The sequence below is a fragment of the Hyla sarda genome, chromosome 6 (assembly GCF_029499605.1).
Source record: "Hyla sarda isolate aHylSar1 chromosome 6, aHylSar1.hap1, whole genome shotgun sequence".
NCBI lineage: Eukaryota > Metazoa > Chordata > Amphibia > Anura > Hylidae > Hyla > Hyla sarda.
In genome coordinates this window covers 287,872,231-287,890,366 of record NC_079194.1, presented here as the reverse complement: position 1 = coordinate 287,890,366, position 18,136 = coordinate 287,872,231, and the positions used below count along the sequence as shown (strand labels likewise).

General features: G+C 45.2%; 1 protein-coding gene across 10 annotated transcripts in view; it reads right to left on the bottom strand.

The window, feature by feature from the left end:
• Positions 1–18,136, bottom strand: part of MAPK8IP1 (mitogen-activated protein kinase 8 interacting protein 1) — a 97,391-nt gene that overhangs the window by 30,576 nt on the left and 48,679 nt on the right. For 9 of the 10 annotated variants that reach the window (XM_056527613.1, XM_056527614.1, XM_056527615.1 and 6 more), the window contains exons 2-3: positions 16,791–16,905; positions 4,766–4,990 (exon numbers count right to left, since the gene is read on the bottom strand). In XM_056527613.1, coding sequence (XP_056383588.1) covers positions 4,766–4,990; positions 16,791–16,905 — 340 coding nt within the window. Of the gene's footprint in view, positions 1–4,765; positions 5,091–16,790; positions 16,906–18,136 lie in introns of those variants that run through there. The other variant, XM_056527622.1, reaches the window with a different exon arrangement.

Below are 18,136 nucleotides of genomic sequence, written 5' to 3'. Positions count from 1 at the left end.
GAAGAGAGGAGGCAAAAGACAAAACGCCCACAGACACGGGTCATCGCCATGGTGTTTTCTGGACTATACGGCTAGTGGCGTGAGTGGAGAGGAAGGGGGGACGGTGTCAGGCAGTGGGATCTCGAATGACTCAACAGAGCCCTGAGCGGCGGCCATTTCCCAGTTACTGTAACTATGGCAACCAACGCTAATGGGGCAGAGGAAGAAAGAGGCGAATGACAGTGGAAGAGCGAGGCAAAGAGACAAGGAAACTGACTGACAGCAAGTCACAGGCCATCATGGAGGGAGGGGGGTGATAAGCCATTCGCCTCTACTCATCCCATTAGCAGCCCCTGAAAGGATTACACATATTCTATTAGTAGAGATTACGTGTCTAGGAAGACAATGTGGCCTCCGCCGTCCAGGATATGATGCGACTAAAGCTCCTGTCGCGAGATACGTCACTCTTCATCCCTGGCCTGTAAACCTACTCATCGGACCGAGCCTGCGTTCATATGTGGCGTTTTTCTAAGAGGTACTGTAATAGCGTGTTTAACAGCGATTTTCATAACTGCGGTAAAACGCGCCATTACAGTACCGCTAATAAAATGATTAGAAAAAAAAAACGCAATTTTTAACGCGATTTCGGAAAAGCACAGCAAGAACAGTACTGTTACTAAAACACCACGTGTGAACACAGCGTTAGAGTCCCGTTTCCCGAGACACGTGTCATCAGAGAACAACCTTAACTTCAGAAGCTCATAAGTACTGAAAGGATTAAGATTTTTTAATAGAAGTAATTTACATATCTGTTTAACTTTCTGGGGCCAGTTGATATATATATAAAAAAATGTTTTTCCCTGGATAACCTCTTTAAAGGGGTACTCCGCCCCTAGACATCTTATCCCCTATCCAAAGGATAGGGGATAAGATGTCAGATCGCCGCGGTCCTGCTGCTGGGGACCCCGGGGATCGCTGCTGCGGCACCCCGCCATCATTACTGCACAGAGCGAGATCGCTCTGCGCATAATGACGGGCAATACAGGGGCCGGAGCATCATTGCGTCACGGCTCCGCCCCTCGTGACGTCACGGCCCATCCCCGTGAATACAAGTCTATGGGAGGGGGCGTGGCGGTCGTCACGCCCCCTGCCATAGACTTGCATTAAGGGGACAGGCCGTGATGTCATGAGGGGCGGAGCCATGACGTCACTCTGCTCCGGCCCCTGTATCGCCCGTCATTACGCACAGAGCGAACTCGCTCTGTGCAGTAATGATGGCAGGGTGCCGCAGCGGCGATCCCCGGGGTCCCCAGCAGCGGGACCCCGGCGATCTGACATCTTATCCCCTATCCTTTGGATAGGGGATAAGATGCCAGGGGCGGAGTACCCCTTTAAGATCTCTGAAGTCACTGGTCACCTCCGTGGGCCCTGGTTACACTGTATAGACTGTTCCATCTGTCACTCAGTAAAGTTACCGTTATCCGTAACTTGGCGTCAGAGTCATTATTGCTCTTGTGCCTAGCCCAGGATTCAGCGGTATACCTTCGGGTGGTATTGAGGATAAACCACGCCCTGGCATCACGAATACAAGGGGTTAACGCCCCATCTGCCCCTAAGGTAATTCCATCTGCCCTGCATCTCACACTCCATACCACAACTACTAATGGGCACTCACCGTGCCGTCACCCAGTTTCATGATCAGCCTTAGGTAGGATGGAGCCCAATGAGCCCTATTGACGCTCAAATAATAAACTGATACACTGCACAAGTTACCCTAAGCAGACCCCAAATAATACTGCCATATAGTTGCCTAAATAGTTCTGCTAACTCAATAACTTAGGGAATGCACCTGGATTCAGTACAGCTGTTCTCCACTGGGATTCCATACCCTATGGCAGTGTTTTCCAACCAGGGTGCCTCCAGCTGTTGCAAATCTACAACTTCCAGCATGCTAGGTGTTGTATATAGACTTTTTTTTTTTTGGCATTGTATAGCACTGATTATCTGGGCTTTGTGCAGCGCTGTCTGAGCACTGTATGGCACTATTTATATAGACACTGTGTGGCATTATTTAGGCAGTGTATGTACTATTTTTCTTGGCACTACACAGCACTGTTTATCCTGGCATTGTGCAAATCTGTCTGGGCCAGGGTTTCCCAACCAGGGTGCCTCCAGCTGTTGCAAAACTACAACTCCCAGCATGCCCGGACAGCCGTTGGCTGTCCGGGCATGCTGGGAGTTGTAGTTTTGTAACAGCTGGAGGCATCCTAGTTGGGAAACACTGGTCTGGGCACTGTGTGACACCATTTATCTGGGTACCAAATTAGTGGGTATATTTTTCCCCAAAAAAATCCAGGGTTTGCCTGTGTCCTGTGACAGACTATGACAAATTTTGCTGGTGTACAAAAGATCCCAATGTTACCTCTAGTTTCTAGTGGTTGGAAGAAGATTTCTATAAAAATCTTAAAGGGGTACTCTGGTGGAATTTTTTATTTTTTAAATCAACTGGTAGCAGAAAGTTAAGCAGATTTGTAAATGACTTCTATTAAAATATCTTTACCCTTCCAGTACTTATTAGCAGCTGTATGCTACAGAGGAAATTCTTTTCTTTTTTAATTTCTTTTTTGTCTTTTCCACAGTGCTCTCTGCTGACACCTCTGTTCGTGTCAGGAACTGTCCAGAGCAGCATTGGTTTGCAATGGGGATTTTCTCCTGCTCTGGACAGTTCCTGATACGGCAATCAGGTGTCAGCAGAGAGCACTGTGGACAAGACAAAAAAGAAATTCAAAAAGTAAAGAAATTCCTCTGTCGCGTACAGCTGCTAATAAGTACTGAAAGGATTAAGATTTTTTTTAATAGAAGTAATTTACAAATCTGTTTAACTTTCTTGCACCAGTTGATTTAAAAAAAAATGTTTTCCATCTTTACCCATCCAGTACTTCTTAGCAGCTGTATGCTACAGAGGAAATTCTTTTCTTTTTGAATTTCTTTTTTGTCTTGTCCACAGTGCTCTCTGCTGACACCTCTGTCCGTGTCAGGAACTATCCAGAGCAGCGTAGGTTTGCAATGGGGATTTTTTCCTGCTCTGGACAGTTCCTGATACGGCAATCAGGTGTCAGCAGAGAGCACTGTGGACAAGACAAAAAAGAAATTCAAAAAGAAAAGAATTTCCTCTGTAGCATACAGCTGCTAAAAAGTACAGGAAGGATTAAGATTTTTTTTAATAGAAGTCATTTACAAATCTGTTTAACTTTCTTGCACCAGTTGATTTAAAAAAAAAATGTTTTCCACCGGAGTACCCCTTTAAAGGACTGGAAAAGTCAGTGTTTTACCATATTTATGCAGATATCCACAAGGACCTGGTTTATTGTAGACTAATATGATGTATAAGAAAATGTTGCCGCATATTCTTCCTCTCAGGACTTTTATAGAGTAAGTACGACTATGCGGTTGTACACTTTTGGCCATTTACACCCTTATTGACACCAATCTATCACTCTTAGTGATATGAAGGGAAGATTGGGGCCGGCTCTGCCTATAGGCAAAATAGGCAGCCGCCTAGAGCACCCTCTTGATGAGGGGTGCAGCTCTGCCTGCCGCAAGAAAGTTAAAGGGTTACTCCTCTACCCAGCGTCTGGAACATTGAGTGGGTTTTGTTACAGTGTGTCACCCCAGTAGTAAGGAGATTACATGAGGAGGAGGTTTGTTACAGTGTGTCACCCCAGTAGTAAGGAGATTACATGAGGAGGAGGTTTGTTACAGTGTGTCACCCCAGTAGTAAGGAGATTAAATGAGGAGGAGGCTTGTTACAGTGTGTCACCCCAGTAGTAAGGAGATTACATGAGGAGGGGGCTTGTTACAGTGTGTCACCCCAGTAGTAAGCTAAGTATATGAGGAGGGGGCTTGTTACAGTGTGTCACCCCAGTAGTAAGCTAAGTATATGAGGAGGGGCCTTGTTACAGTGTGTCACCTAAGTAATAATGTGGTGATTACATGAGGAGGAGGTTTGTTACAGTGTGTCACCCCAGTAGTAAGCTAATTACATGAGGAGGAGGCTTGTTACAGTGTGTCTCCCCAGTAGTAAGGTGATTACATGAGGAGGAGGCTTGTTACAGTGTGTCACCCCAGTAGTGAGCTAAGTATATGAGGAGGAGGCTTGTTACAGTGTGTCACCCCAGTAGTAAGAGGATTACATGAGGAGGAGGCTTGTTACAGTGTGTCACCCCAGTAGTAAGGTGATTACATGAGGAGGGGGCTTGTTACAGTGTGTCACCCCAGTAGTAAGGAGATTACATAAGGAGGGGGCTTGTTACAGTGTGTCACCCCAGTAGTAAGCTAATTACATGAGGAGGGGGATTGTTACAGTGTGTCACCCCAGTAGTAAGCTAAGTATATGAAGAGGAGGCTTGTTACAGTGTGTCACCTCAGTAATAATGTGATTACATGAGGAGGAGGTTTGTTACAGTGTGTCACCCCAGTAGTAAGCTAATTACATGAGGAGGAGGCTTGTTACAGTGTGTCACCCCATAAGTAAGGCAGGGCTTGTCAAAGGGTGGGCCAATGGGCGGAATCAAGGGGGTGACAAAATTAGCTTTTGCCTAGGGTGGCAAAAATCCTTGCACAAGGTCTAAGGGGTTACATAAGTTCACAGCACCAGTTACATAAGTTAATGGTTTGGGCTACTCTATAAAGGTGTCAAGACTCCATGTGACCTACCTTGAAGGTGTCCTGACTACTAGATGACCGTAGTGTGTATTTATTCAACATGGTGGAGCCATACACTTACCTGTGTGCGTGGTGCCTGTGGAAACAGGTTGAGAGTTGTCGGCCTCTTAGGTCTGTAGGTGTCCATAGTTGCTGGAAGTATTGGCCTGGGATCCACAGGAGGCAAGATCTCTTCTTCGGGGATTTGTCCGGCATCGATCAGGTCCAGCTGAAGCATCTCTGCCTGGATCCGACTGGCAGCTCCCCCCCCTCCTGGGGCAGGACCAGGATCAGCACGCAGGCGGCTCTGGGGGATCAGGAGACAGAGTCATGGGACCAGGGGGAGGGAGAGGGACAGACTGACATCATCTGCTGGGAGGGTGAGGGGGGGTGAATAGCATGACTGCCTGGTGGGGACAGAGAGGGACAATGTCAAAATGTCCCCAAGTGTCACTGTAATAACTGGAAGGCAAAACACAGACAAAACAGCATGTGCAGGACTTCTAGTCAACTGGTGGAGGATGTCTCTGGTGGGGGATGTCACTGGTGGGGGATGTCAGTGGTGGGGGATGTCTCTGGTGGGGGATGTCTCTGGTGGGGGATGTCTCTGGTGGGGGATGTCTCAGGTGGGGGATGTCAGTGGTGGGGGATGTCTCTGGTGGGGGATGTCTCTGGTGGGGGATGTCTCTGGTGGGGGATGTCTCTGGTGGGGGATGTCACTGGTGGGGGATGTCACTGGTGGGGGATGTCACTGGTGGGGGATGTCACTGGTGGGGGATGTCACTGGTGGGGGATGTCACTGGTGGGGGATGTCACTGGTGGGGGATGTCACTGGTGGGGGATGTCACTGGTGGGGGATGTCACTGGCGGGGGATGTCACTGGCGGGGGATGTCACTGGCGGGGGATGTCACTGGCGGGGGATGTCACTGGCGGGGGATGTCACTGGCGGGGGATGTCACTGGCGGGGGATGTCACTGGCGGGGGATGTCACTGGTTGGGGATGTCACTGGTGGGGGATGTCACTGGTGAGGGATGTCACTGGTGGGGGATGTCACTGGTGGAGGATGTCACTGGTGGGGGATGCCACTGGTGGGGGATGTCACTGGTGGGGGATGTCACTGGTGGGGGATGTCACTGGTGGGGGATGTCACTGGTGGAGGATGTCACTGGTGGGGGATGTCACTGGTGGGGGATGTCACTGGTGGAGGATTTCACTGGTGGGGGATGTCACTGGTGGGGGATGTCACTGGTGGGGGATGTCACTGGTGGGGGATGTCACTGGTGGGGGATGTCACTGGTGGGGGATGTCACTGGTGGGGGATGTCACTGGTGGGGGATGTCACTGGTGGAGGATGTCACTGGTGGAGGATGTCACTGGTGGAGGATGTCACTGGTGGAGGATGTCACTGGTGGAGGATGTCACTGGTGGAGGATGTCACTGGTGGAGGATGTCACTGGTGGGGGATGTCACTGGTGGGGGATGTCACTGGTGGAGGATGTCACTGGTGGAGGATGTCACTGGTGGAGGATGTCACTGGTGGGGGATGTCACTGGTGGGGGATGTCACTGGTGGAGGATGTCACTGGTGGGGGATGTCACTGGTGGAGGATGTCACTGGTGGGGGATGTCACTGGTGGGGGATGTCACTGGTGGAGGATGTCACTGGTGGAGGATGTCACTGGTGGGGGATGTCACTGGTGGGGGATGTCACTGGTGGAGCTGCAGCGTCACTGAAAATCCTGACTGGCATAGACGGCACAGGACGGGCACTCAGGGGAATAAGCATTAGCAGACAACATAGAGATGATAAGGACAGAGGAGCAGATTGAGGGTGCAGGAGGGGATGAGGAGCTCACACTGGCCTGACCTGAGGTTCCTGCTGGGACCAGTGTCCTAATAGAGGCCGCCAGTCATATAGATATAGGGGGTAATTTATCAAAACCTGTGTAGAGGAAAAGCAGTGCAGTTGCCCATAGCAACCAATCAGATCGCTTCTTTCATTTTTGAAAAGGCCTCTGAGAAATGAAAGAAGAGATCTGATTGGTTGCTATGGGCAACTGCACTGCTCCCTCATAATGTATACAAAAGTCCTGCTGGTATTAGTACCTGTATCATATGCTGGATAAATTACAGGCAATGGCAAGTTTTATAAACAAATACCCCAGTCCTAGCAGCAATTTACAACACAAACATAAAACAATTAATTCATTAAGATAAAGAAAAAAACAAAACAAAAAAAACACAAATAAATAAATGAATAGATAGATATCTATTTATTTTTTTGTGTTTTGTTCAGTTTTAGGCAAAGCTGGGTGACAACTTGGCCATTATAGCTCTCTCTCTCAGACGCTGTCAGCTTAGGGATGTGGAGTAATGTTATTTACATGGGACTGTATGTTGGAGGAGGCTAAGGTAAGAAAGGTAATGTTATTTACATGGGACTGTATGTTGGAGGAGGCTAAGGTAAGAAAGGTAATGTTATTTACATGGGACTGTAAGTTGGAGGAGGCTAAGGTAAGAAAGGTAATGTTATTTACATGGGACTGTATGTTGGAGGAGGCTAAGGTAAGAAAGGTAATGTTATTTACATGGGACTGTATGTTGGAGGAGGCTAAGGTAAGAAAGGTAATGTTATTTACATGGGACTGTAAGTTGGAAGAGGCTAAGGTAAGAAAGTTAATGTTATTTACATGGGACTGTAAGTTGGAGGAGGCTAAGGTAAGAAAGGTAATGTTATTTACATGGGACTGTATGTTGGAGGAGGATGAGGTAAGGGGGTAATGTTATTTATATATGACTGTATGTTGCAGGGGATGAAGGAATTGGAGATATGTTATTTACATGGGACTGTATGGGGGAAAAATGGCTGAAGTGAGAGATTAATGTTATTTACATGGGACTGTATGTTGGAGGAGGCTAAGGTAAGAAAGGTAATGTTATTTACATGGGACTGTATGTTGGAGGAGGCTAAGGTAAGAAAGGTAATGTTATTTACATGGGACTGTATGTTGGAGGAGGCTAAGGTAAGAAAGGTAATGTTATTTACATGGGACTGTATGTTGGAGGAGGCTGAGGTAAGGGGGTAATGTTATTTATATATGACTGTATGTTGCAGGGGATGAAGGAATTGGAGAGATGTTATTTACATGGGACTGTATGGGGAAAAAAAGGCTGAAGTGAGAGATTAATGTTATTTACATGGGACTGTATGTTGGAGAAGGCTGAGGTAAGGGGGTAATGTTATCTACATGGGACTGTATGTTGAAGGAGGCTGAGGTAAGGGGGTAATGTTATTTATATATGACTGTATGTTGCAGGGACTCAAGGCATTGGAGAGATGTTATTTACATGGGACTGTATGTTAGAAAAGGCTGAAGCAAGAGAGTAATGTTATTTACATGGGACTGTATGTTAGAAAAGGCTGAAGCAAGAGAGTACTGTTATTTACATGAGACTATATGTCGGCTTTGTTGAAGGGAAAGGAGACTGTACATAGGACTGTACGTTGAAGGAGCTGAAGGCATTGGAGAGATGTTATTTACATGGGACTGTATGTTAGAAAAGGCTGAAGCAAGAGAGTAATGTTATTTACATGGGACTATATGTCGGCTTTGTAGAAGGGAAAGGAGACTGTACATAGGACTGTACGTTGAATGAGCTGAAGGCATAGGAGAGATGTTATTTACATGGGACCTTATGCTGGAGGGGCTGTAGGGATAGGTGAGAGATGTTATTTACATGGGACTGTATGATGAAGGGGCTGAAGGCTTAGGAGAGATGTTATTTACATGGGACTGTATTTTAGAGGGTCTGAAGGCATAAGATTGATGTTATTTACATGGGACTGTATGTTGGAGGACCTGAACAGAAAGGAGAGCTGTTATTTACATGGGACTGTATGTTAAAGGGGCTTAAGGCATAGAAATGATGTTAGGTACATGGGATTGTATGTTGAGGGTCTGAAAGGATAGGAGAGATGTTATTTACATGGGACTGTATGTTGGAGGACCTGAACAGAAAGGAGAGCTGTTATTTACATGGGACTGTATGTTAAAGGGGCTTAAGGCATAGAAATGATGTTAGGTACATGGGATTGTATGTTGAGGGGCTGAAAGGATAGGAGAGATGTTATTTACATGGGACTGTATGTTGCAGGGGTTGATGGCATAGAAGAGATGTTCTTTACATGGGACTGGACGTTGCAGCCTTGCAGGGGTGAAGGGAAAGAGATGTTATTTACATGGAACTGCTTGTTGGAAGCGTCTGAAGCGAGGGCATATAGATGATCATGATGCAACCTAAAACTGCAAAGTAAAAAAATTATTGATAGGGGCACAGGAAATTGGTGGCCCTTGTTTTCCAACCAGTGTGCCTCCAGCTGTTGCAAAACTGCAACTCCCAGCATGCCCGGACAGCCAAAGGCTGTCCGGGCATGCTGGGAGTTGCAGTTTTGCAACAGCTGGAGGCACACTGGTTGGAAAACACTAAAATAGACATTAAAAAAAGGCACCGGCCAAGTCATGACAAAACAAACTTTGAGACGGGGAACCAGGGTAAGGTTAAAGGGGTACTCCGGTGAAAACCTTTTTTCTTTTAAATCAACTGTCTCTGGAAAGTTAAACATATTTGTAAATTACTTCTATTAAAAAATCTTAATCCTTCCTGTACTTATTAGCTGCTGAATACTACAGAGGAAATTATTTTCTTTTTTGAATGCTCTCTGATGACATCACGAGCACAGTGCTCTCTGCTGACGTTATAATAATAATAAGTCTTTATTTATTTATTGTTGTCCTTAGTGGGATTTGAACCCAAGTCCCCAGCACTGCAAGGCAGCACTGCTAACCACTAAGCCACCATGCTGCCCTTAGCCTACAGCTGCTATGCACGGTTACTAAAATAGACAGAGATGTCAGCAGAGAGCACTGTGCTCGTGATGTCATCAGTGTTCCAAAAAGAAAGGAAATTCCTCTGTAGCATTCAGCAGCTAATAAGTACTGGAAGGATTAAGATTTTTTAATAGAAGTCATTTACAAATATGTTTAACTTTCTGGCACCAGTTGATTTAAAAGAAAAAAGGTTTTCACCGGAGTACCCCTTTAAGTTTCCACTTGTTTATTTATTTATTTTTTGTTTCCACTTGTTTTTTTTTTCTGGCAGTTTTTGGATTTCTGCCACTGCAGTTTTTGAGCCAAAGTCAGAAGTGGATCCATAACGGAGAAGTGTAAGTCCTTCCTTTTATATGTCCTATTCCTTTTGAATACACTTTTGGCTTTGGCTCAAAAACTGCCAGAAAAAAAAAAACTTAGTGGAAACTTAGCCTAAGGGGTGCGGAAGGGTGAACTATTCTTTCCGACAGTCAAGTTACACACTTGATGGGGTACTCTGGTGGAAAACAATCTACAAACAGATTTGTAAATTACTTCTATTAAAAAATATTTACCCTTCCAGTACTTATTAGCAGCTGTTTGCTACAGAGGAAATTCTATTATTTTTTAATTTCTTTTTTGTCTTGTTCACATCAGGATGCCCGTATCAGGAACTGTCCTGAGCAGGAGAAAATCCCCATAGCAAACTTATGCTGCTCTGGACAGTTCCTGACATGGTCAGAGGTGTCAGCAGAGAGCACTGTGGACCACACAAAAAAGAAATGAAAAAATAATAGAATTTCCTCTGTAGCATACAGCTGCTAATAAGTACTGGAAGAATTAAGATTTTTTAATAGAAGTAATTTACAAATCTGTTTAACTTTCTGGCACCAAAAAAAAAAAAAAAAGTTTCCCACCGGAGTACCCCTTTAAAGGACAACTGCAGCATTATATAACTTATCCCCTATCCACAGGATAGGGGATAAGTGTTTAATCGCGTGGGGGTTCGACCGTTAGGACCCCCCACGATCTCCTGAACGGGGTCCCTGCATTAGCGCTCAGTGAGAGCGTTAATGCGCGTAGCGAATGCTGCCTCTCCCATAGAACTACATGGAGGAGGCGTGTCTGCCACGGCGTCACGCTGCGGCCGGCACACCTTCTGCACGGGAGAGCCACGGCAGAGCCGCGGCAGAGCCGTGACCCTGTGCAGGATATCGCGGGGGGGGTCAACTTAAGGGATAAGTTGTTTTCGGTCACAGATGGCCGTTAACCCCTTAAGGACTCAGGGTTTTTCCGTTTTTGCACTTTCGTTTTTTCCTCCTTACCTTTTAAAAATCATAACCCTTTCAATTTTCCACCTAAAAATCCATATTATGGCTTATTTTTTGCGTCGCCAATTCTACTTTGCAGTGACATTAGTCATTTTACCCAAAAATGCACGGCGAAACGGAAAAAAAAATCATTGTGCGACAAAATCGAAAAAAAACGCCATTTTGTAACTTTTGGGGGCTTCCGTTTCTACGCAGTGCATATTTCGGTAAAAATTACACCTTATCATTATTCTGTAGGTCCATACGGTTAAAATGATCCCCTACTTATATAGGTTTGATTTTGTTGCACTTCTGGAAAAAATCATAACTACATGCAGGAAAATGTATACGTTTAAAAATGTCATCTTCTGACCCCTATAACTTTTTTATTTTTCCATGTACAGGGCGGTATGAGGACTCATTTTTTGCGCCGTGATCTGAAGTTTTTATTGGTATGATTTTTATTTTGATCGGACTTTTTGATCACTTTTTATTCATTTTTTTAATGGTATAAAAAGTGACCAAAATACGCTTTTTTTAATTAATGATATATTTTTTATAGTTCGGACATTTACGCACACGGCGATACCACATATGTTTATTTTTTTATACACTGTTTTATTTTTTTTATGGGAAAAGGGGGGTGATTCAAACTTTTATTAGGGAAGGGGTTAAATGACCTTTATTAACACTTTTTTTTTTACATTTTTTTTTGCAGTGTTACAGGTCCCATAGGTCCTATAACACTGCACACACTGATCTCCTATGCTGATCACTGGCGTGTATTAACACGCCTGTGATCAGCATTATCGGCGCTTGACTGCTCCTGCCTGGATCTCAGGCACGGAGCAGTCATTCGCCAATCGGACAGCGAGGAGGCAGGTAAGGGCCCTCCCGGTGTCCGATCAGCTGTTCGGGACGCCGCGATTTCACCGCGCCGGTCCCGAACAGCCCGACTGAGCAGCCGGGTCACTTTCAGTTTCACTTCAGAAGCGGCGGTCAGCTTTGACCGCCGCTTCTAAAGGGTTAATACCGCACATCGCCGCGATCGGCGATGTATGGTATTAGCCGCGGGTCCCGGATGTTGATGATCGCCGGGACCGACGCGATATGATGCAGGATCGCGGCGCGATCCCGCTTCATATCGCGGGAGCCGGCGCAGGACGTAAATATACGTCCTGCGTCGTTAAGGGGTTAAAGGGGTTATCCAGGAAAAAACCTTTTTATATATATCAACTGGCTCCAGAAAGTTAAACAGATTTGTAAATTACTTCTATTAAAAAATCTTAATCCTTTCAGTACTTATGAGCTTCTGAAGTTAAGGTTGTTCTTTTCTGTCTAAATCCTCTCTGATGACACCTGTCTCGGGAAATGCCCAGTTTAGAAGAGGTTTGCTATGGGGATTTGCTTCTAAACTTGGCGTTTCCCGAGACACGTGTCATCAGAGAGGATTAAGACAGAAAAGAACAACCTTAAATGGGCACTGTCATGAAGTAAAAAAATGGATATGCTGTAGTACTTAAGTACTACAACATATCTCTAATATACTTTAATTAAAAAAAGTGATTTTAAACAAGTTTAAAATCACTTTTAAATTCGGCCACTAGGGGTCGCCCTCCTAGTGGCAGAATGCATTCAGCAGTGAAGTCACCACTGAATTTGGACTCATTTCAGCCTGGCAATGAGTCGAAATTCAGGCACTGCTGTGCTCGCTCCCGCCTGTCAATCAGACAGGCAAGAGCGAGCACGCTGATAACTGGGGCTGCGCGCATTGGCCAGCTCCACTGGCCTCGCGCGCGGCATCGCCCGCCCCCGTTACCCTGTCCGGAGGCAGCGCGCACTCATTGCTGCGCTGATCCTCCTGAAGGGTAAGTCTGATCTGCAGTGCTATTGGCAGATCATCTATGCGCGCTCCCGACAGGAGCCCTGCATAGACGATCTGAGGGCGGAAGCAAGCGCCCAGCAAGGCATCAGTGACGTCGTGCCTGCTGGGAAGCGCTGATTCCTGCCCTGCTTTATAGAGCAGATTTAGAAGCACTAAATCTGCTCTATTAAAGCGATTTAAAAGTTTTTTTTAAAGCCAGGTAGGGGGTTAGGGCTAGATTACTAATAGGTAGGGACATATTAGATTATATATTACTTGGTGGGAGCTACACTTTAACTTCAGAAGCTCATAAGTACTGAAAGGATTAAGATTTTTTAATAGAAGTAATTTACAAATCTGTTTAACTTTCTGGAGCCGGTTGATATATTAAAAAAAAAGTTTATTCCTGGAATACCCCTTTAAATTACGATGACCATTGAGTAACCTTACATAGAAGTTGTCGATTCCACGACCACTCAAAAAAGAACCTATAGAGGTAGTCCAATACAAGAATACATGAAGATGAAGACAATAAACTGTATTCTTAGGTTTGGCCAGGTCCTGGTGATAGCAGAGGCTAAGGGTGGTCATCACCCATCTGCTGCACCATTAACCCCATCTTAGCTGAGCTGGCGTCTGCTGGCAGCGACACATGATAGCTTCACAAAATCCCATGACATCTGCTGGGCCTCCCTGCATACATAATGAAGTTTAGGGATGGCGCCAAAAAAGGAATATGAATGACTAGCAATGCCCAGGGTGGGGTAGTAATGTATGCAGATCATCTCAGCATCCAGCCCACTGCGGAATGTCTGCCCGGATAACACGGACGGACATACAGCACATTTGAATGATCCGGCGGGTGCTAGGACCACTCGGAAATGGGCCGTCTCATAGACGAGAAGAATCCATTTCCGAGCAGAATCCACAGAAAGAATAGACATGTCTATTCTATCTGCCGATGCCGGAATTGGGATTTCCGCCGTGTGCACAGTGCAGCAGAATCCCACTAAAATCGATGGGGCTCTGCTGCAGCGGAATGTCCGAATGGAATATTCCCGCGGAAATTCCGACGTATTTACATGGCCTAAAGGGGTTCACTAGGCACTAGGGCAGTGGTCTCCAACCTGCGGACCTCCAGATGTTGCAAAACTACAACTCTCAGCATGCCCGGACAGCCAACGGCTGTCCGGGCATGCTGGGAGTTGTAGTTTTGCAACATCTGGAAGTCCGCAGGTTGAAGACCACTGCACTAGGGAAATAAGACTGTGAGCATACAGTGCATTAGGAAGTCTTTTTTTCACATTTTTTTATGTTGCGGCCTTGTGACGACAGCAATAGCATTATTCAGCATGAGCAATCTAATGATTGCTTATACAAGTCCCCTATGGAATAAAATAATAATAGTTACAAAATTTTTTTTATAAAAAAATAAAGTTTTTTAATATATATATATATATATATATATAAAAACCTTACATAAGAAAAATGACCCACCTCCCATTTTTGAAATACAAAAAATAAATAAATAAAAACAATAGACGAGCAGAATCCATTTCCAAGCAGAATCCACAGAAAGAATAGACATGTCTATTTTATCTGCCGATGCCGCAATTGGGATTTCCGCCGTGTGCACAGTGCAGCAGAATCCCACTAAAATCGATGGGGCTCTGCTGCAGCGGAATGTCCGAAAGGAATATTCCCGCGGAAATTCCGACGTATTTACATGACCTAAAGGGGTTCACTAGGCACTAGGGCAGTGGTCTCCAACCAGCGGACCTCCAGATGTTGCAAAACTACAACTCCCAGCATGCCCGGACAGCCAACGGCTGTTCGGGCATGCTGGGAGTTGTAGTTTTGCAAAATCTGGAGGTCCGCAGGTTGAAGACCACTGCACTAGGGAAATAAGGCTGTGAGCATACAGTGCATTAGGATGTCTTTTTTTCACAGCAATAGCATTATTCAGTATGAGCAATCTAATGATTGCTTATACAAGTCCCCTATGGAATAAAATAATAATAGTAAAAAAAAAAAAAATCATAATAAAAATAAGTTTTTAATACATATATATATATATATATATATATATATAAACTTCCATAAGAAAAATGAACCCCCCCCCATTTTTGAAATACAAAAAATAAATAAATAAAAACATATTTGCTATCATCGCCTGTGGAATTGTCCATTGTCCGAACTATTAAAATATAATATTGATGATCCAGAATTGCTCATTTTTGGTCACATCATATACTGTATTAGAAAATATTTACACTGATAGAGTCGGCCTAAGCAAAAGTAAACCGGTCGGACACCATATATGTTTCATTAAAGGAGAAGTCTCCTGGTAAAAAACGTATCCCCTATCCGCAGAGAGGTCTGACTGCTGGGCCCCCCCGTGATCTTCTGTATGGAGCCCTGACTCTCCCTGGGAGTGGCGCATCACGACCTCCACACGAAGCAGGGGCCGTCGCGAACCCTCCATATAGCTTTCCGTTCGGCTATCTTCAGCTCTCCCATAGAGCTATATGGAGGGGGTTTGGCAGCCCCCCGGTTTGGGCTGGGGTCATGACGCGCCGCTCTGGGGGAGAGCCGGTGCTCCATACTGGACATGGCAGGGTCTCCAGTGGTCAGACCCTGGCAATCTAAAACTGATCCCCTATCCTGCGGATAGGGAATACATTTTTTTACCACAAGACTTCTCCTTTAAGTCTCTTAAAGGGGTACTCCGGTGAAAAACTTTTTTTTTTTTTTAAATCAACTGGTGCCAGAAAGTTAAACAGATTTGTAAATTACTTCTATAAAAAAATCTTAATCCTTCCTGTACTTATTAGCTGCTGAATCCTACAGTGGAAATTTTTTTCCGTTTGAAACACAAAGCTGAATCACGAGCACAGTGCTCTCTGCTGACATCACGAGCAAAGTGCTCTCGACTGACATCTCTGTCCATTTTTAGGAACTGTCCAGGGTAAAAGGAAATCCCCATAGCAAACATATGCTGTTCTGGACTGTTCATAAAATGGACAGAGATGTCAGTAGAGAGCACTGTGCTCGTGATGTCAGCAGAGAGCACTGTGCTCGTGATTCAGCTTTGTGTTTCAAACGGAAAAGAATTTTCACTGTAGTATTCAGCAGCTAATAAGTACAGGAAGGATTAAGATTTTTTAATAGAAGTAATTCACAAATCTGTTTAACTTTCTGGCACCAGTTGAATAAAAAAAATAAAAAAAAAGTTTATCACCGGAGTACCCCTTTAAGTGCCGTGATCGCTACTGATCACGACACTTAAAGGGGTACTCCGGTGGAAAACCTTTTTTTTTATTTTCTTTTTTTTAAATGAACTGATGCTAGAAAGTTAAACAGATTTGTAAATTACTTCTATAAAAAAAAAATCTTTACCCTTCCAGTACTTTTTAGCAGCTGTATGCTACAGAGGAAATTATTTTCTTCTTTTTGAATTTCTTTTTCGTCTTGTCCACAGTGCTCTCTGCTGACACCTCTGTCCGTGTCAGGAACTGTCCAGAGCAGCATAGGTTTGCCATGGGGATTTTCTCCTGCTCTGGACAGTTCCTGATACGGGCGTCAGGTGTCAGCAGAGAGCACTGTGGACAAGACACAACGAAATAAAAAAAAAAATAAAAAAAATTTCCACCGTAGCATACAGCTACTAAAAAGTACTGGAAGAGTAAACATTTTTTAATATAGAAGTAATTTACAAATCTGTTTAACTTTCTGGCACCAGTTGATTTAGAAAAAAAAAAAATGTTTTTCACCGGAGTACCCCTTTAAGGGTTTAATGACAGATATCGCTGGCTGAGGTGCGCTCGCTTCATGCAATCTACTACTATTACTATCAATAGCCGCGCACTTACAGTCAATGACGGATATTAGACCTCATAGGCATCAAAACACTCCAGGGTGCACAGGTACAGGTGTAAAGGATTTTCCTGAACAGAGCTCAGGTGTGAACATAGTCATAGTCAGCTATAACAATTACTTTGCGCACAAAACCATGAACATAGAATGTGACTATCTATAGTGTGTTGGTGTTTGCAGGGACTCACCTTGCAGCGCCGGCTCTCGTTGCAGTGCAAACTGATTCCACATTCGTCGGTGATCTCCGTAATCTCGGATAAATCTTCATCTTCAAACTCCTCCAGGGTAATGTCATGTGTGAGCCTGGTGGGACAGAGCAATGGCTGTCATCATGTTATCACTTTCTTATTATTTCATTTTTATTATCATTTTTATTATTATTATTTATTTTTATATATATATATATATATATATATATATATATATTATATTATATTATCATCATTTTATCTTATTTCACATTTTACCATTTAATAGCTTTAGATAATATTTTAAGTAGGTCTCTCCCTTTAAAGGGGTCATCTCCCCCTAGACATCTTATCCCCTATCCAAAGGATAGGGGATAAGATGTCAGATCGCCGGGGTCCCGCTGCTGGGGACCCCGGGGATCGCTGCTGCAGCCACCCCGCTATCATTACTGCGCAGAGCGAGATCGCTCTGCACGTAATGACGGGCAATACAGGGACATCGTTACGTCAAGGCTCCGCCCCTTGTGACGTCACGGCCCGCCCCCGTCAATACAAGTCTATGGGAGGGGGCGTGGCGGTCATCATGCCCCCTTGCCATAGACTTGCATTAAGGGGACGGGCCGTGATGTCATGAGGGGCGGAGCCAAGACGTCACGCTGCGCCGGCCCCTGTATCGCCCGTCATTACGCACAGAGCGAACTCGCTCTGTGCAGTAATGATGGCGGGGTGCCGCAGCGGCGATCCCCGGGGTCCCCAGCAGCGGGACCGCGGCGATCGAACATCTTATCCCCTATCCTTTGGATAGGGGATAAGATGCCAGGGGCGGAGTACCCCTTTAAAGGGGGTACTACGCTGCTCAGCGTTTGGAACAAAATGTTCCGAATGCTTAGAGCCGGCGCCGGGAGCTTGTGATGTCATAGCCCCGCCTCTTATGTCACACCACGCCCCTCAATGCAAGTCTATGGGAGGGGGCATGTAACGCCCCCTCCCATAGACTTGCATTTAGGGGGCGGGGCATGCCATGATGGGCGGGGCTATGACGTCACAAGCTCCCAGCACCGGCTCAAAGCAGCGGAGTACCCATTTAAAGGGGTTATCCACAATAAAGGGATTTTACTACATACCTGCCAGACATTAACGGACATGCTTAGGAAGGAACCGTGCTTGTCTTGGGGCTAAATGGCCATGTTGTGAGATTACCATAACGCTGTGGCTAGCTTTTTGTGAACTGGTATTTCCTGTTGGAGTTCGTTCTCTCAAACTACAAATCCCATAGTTCCTTGTTTGTATGTATGAGGTCGTTTTTCTCCCTCCCACACATCAGCCACCCCATCCATTGAAACACA